The 1568-nt window shown below is 34.8% G+C and overlaps 1 protein-coding gene across 1 annotated transcript; it reads left to right on the top strand.

Moving 5' to 3' along the window:
• Window positions 1-217: 217 nt before the first annotated feature.
• LOC136810311 (uncharacterized) lies at window positions 218-1113 on the top strand. The gene is made up of 2 exons (XM_067066874.1): window positions 218-305; window positions 554-1113. Exons 1-2 carry the CDS (start codon window positions 269-271, stop codon window positions 1036-1038), a joined length of 522 nt encoding a protein of 173 aa, XP_066922975.1. The 5' UTR covers window positions 218-268; the 3' UTR covers window positions 1039-1113.
• The last annotated feature ends 455 nt before the right edge of the window (window positions 1114-1568 follow it).

Below are 1568 nucleotides of genomic sequence, written 5' to 3'. Positions count from 1 at the left end.
CCGATTGAAATATTTTCAGATATTCATTTTCGCGAAAAAGGAAATGATACGAAGGGAAAATGAAGAATTAATTGGTATTTCATTACATTAGAAAACACAATGAAAATGACAGCCCGGTATCAATATTTTGAAGTATTTCAAAATAACAAGGAAGTAATGGTACGTATAAAAAGGATGAAAATTTTCAAAATAATCATTCAACACCTTGAAGAGAAGCAAATCAAGAAGAATCAATAGCAAAAATTGCTCAAAACTTAATACAATAAAAATGAAGTTGCTCATTGTCTTCGCAGGGATCGTCGCAGGTATGTCTTTATGTCTTTTAGATTTTTCTTGTCAGGGTTACCACCGAACTGTCTTTCATAGTTTTTTTAACCCACATTGAGGGTGATGAAGGTTACTCTTCCTTAACTTAACTATTTTATGTTCTTCAAAAGTCTACTCTAACTCGTGCATAAGAAAATTGGACACAATTAATATACCTTGGTCCTTAAAGTTATTGAAATGACTAAAACCGTCATTATGTGTAACAAAAGTATTTTTCCAATTTCAGTATGCAGTGGATTATCAGCACCTGATGTCACTGGAACCACACCACCAGCTGTCCCATGCCCAAACACTTTATGTAAAGGAAAAGCTGATGGAAACTTTGCTTATGTCAACCCAACCAACTACAAACTCGTGAAGAACTACTTCGTCCAGTGTCTCGGAGGAAATGCTTATTGTCAAGCTTGTTGGCCACTCAGTTTGGAATTCAGTCCACGATGCAACCAATGTTTGTACGGTTCAAATGATGAATGTGTCACCACTCTTCCATTCCAACCAGCCACCACTTTCCAATGCCCAGACAAATGTCCCCACCGTGGACCAAAATTCACCGGAAACATTGCTGACCCAGCTGAAAAACGACAATACGTTGCATGCTGGGAAGGAGTAACTGTTGGATGTGTTGCTTGTCCAGGAAATTTGGAATTCAACGAAAGTGAGAACGCTTGCTTGTTCGAAGGAAAATACATCACTGAACCAACAAAGAACTAAGAAAATACTTTTGTTCGATATTTTTACATTCTAGGCTTCTTTGTAAAACCGAGAATTATCTACTTCTGTCTTCGCCTCATATTTTTAAATAATTTAGATGAATATTTTTATGAAAACCGAAATTATTTCTTCATTCGTACATGGCTTTTTTGTGTTTTCTAGGCCGTACTAAAGTTTTTCAATTCTCTAATTGATCTTTCTATGATTTTATATTCAATCTTCAATTTCTCATTTTCAGTTTTCTTTTTCCATACTTTGTCTTGCGATATTTGACATTCGATGTGCTTTTAAATTTGTCACTTTCTACAGCTGTTCCACTTCACCAAACTACAACATTAAACTAGTTGATGGAGGATCTTAATGAATAGCTTTTTACTGTCTATAATCCTTTGTAAAACCGAAAAATACACGTTTTTTTATTTCTTCATGCTTCGCTAACACCACTTTGTGCTTTATTTTGGCTCTTTATTCTGATATTTCCAGTTTCTTGTCTTCTCAATTCCCTCAATATTGCATCTTTTTTTCTCAAT

Source organism: Clytia hemisphaerica, unplaced genomic scaffold, assembly GCF_902728285.1.
Source record: "Clytia hemisphaerica strain Z4C2 unplaced genomic scaffold, Clytia hemisphaerica genome assembly, whole genome shotgun sequence".
NCBI lineage: Eukaryota > Metazoa > Cnidaria > Hydrozoa > Leptothecata > Clytiidae > Clytia > Clytia hemisphaerica.
Note: the sequence above shows the minus strand (reverse complement) of the source record. Positions and strands in the feature narration are given on the sequence as shown.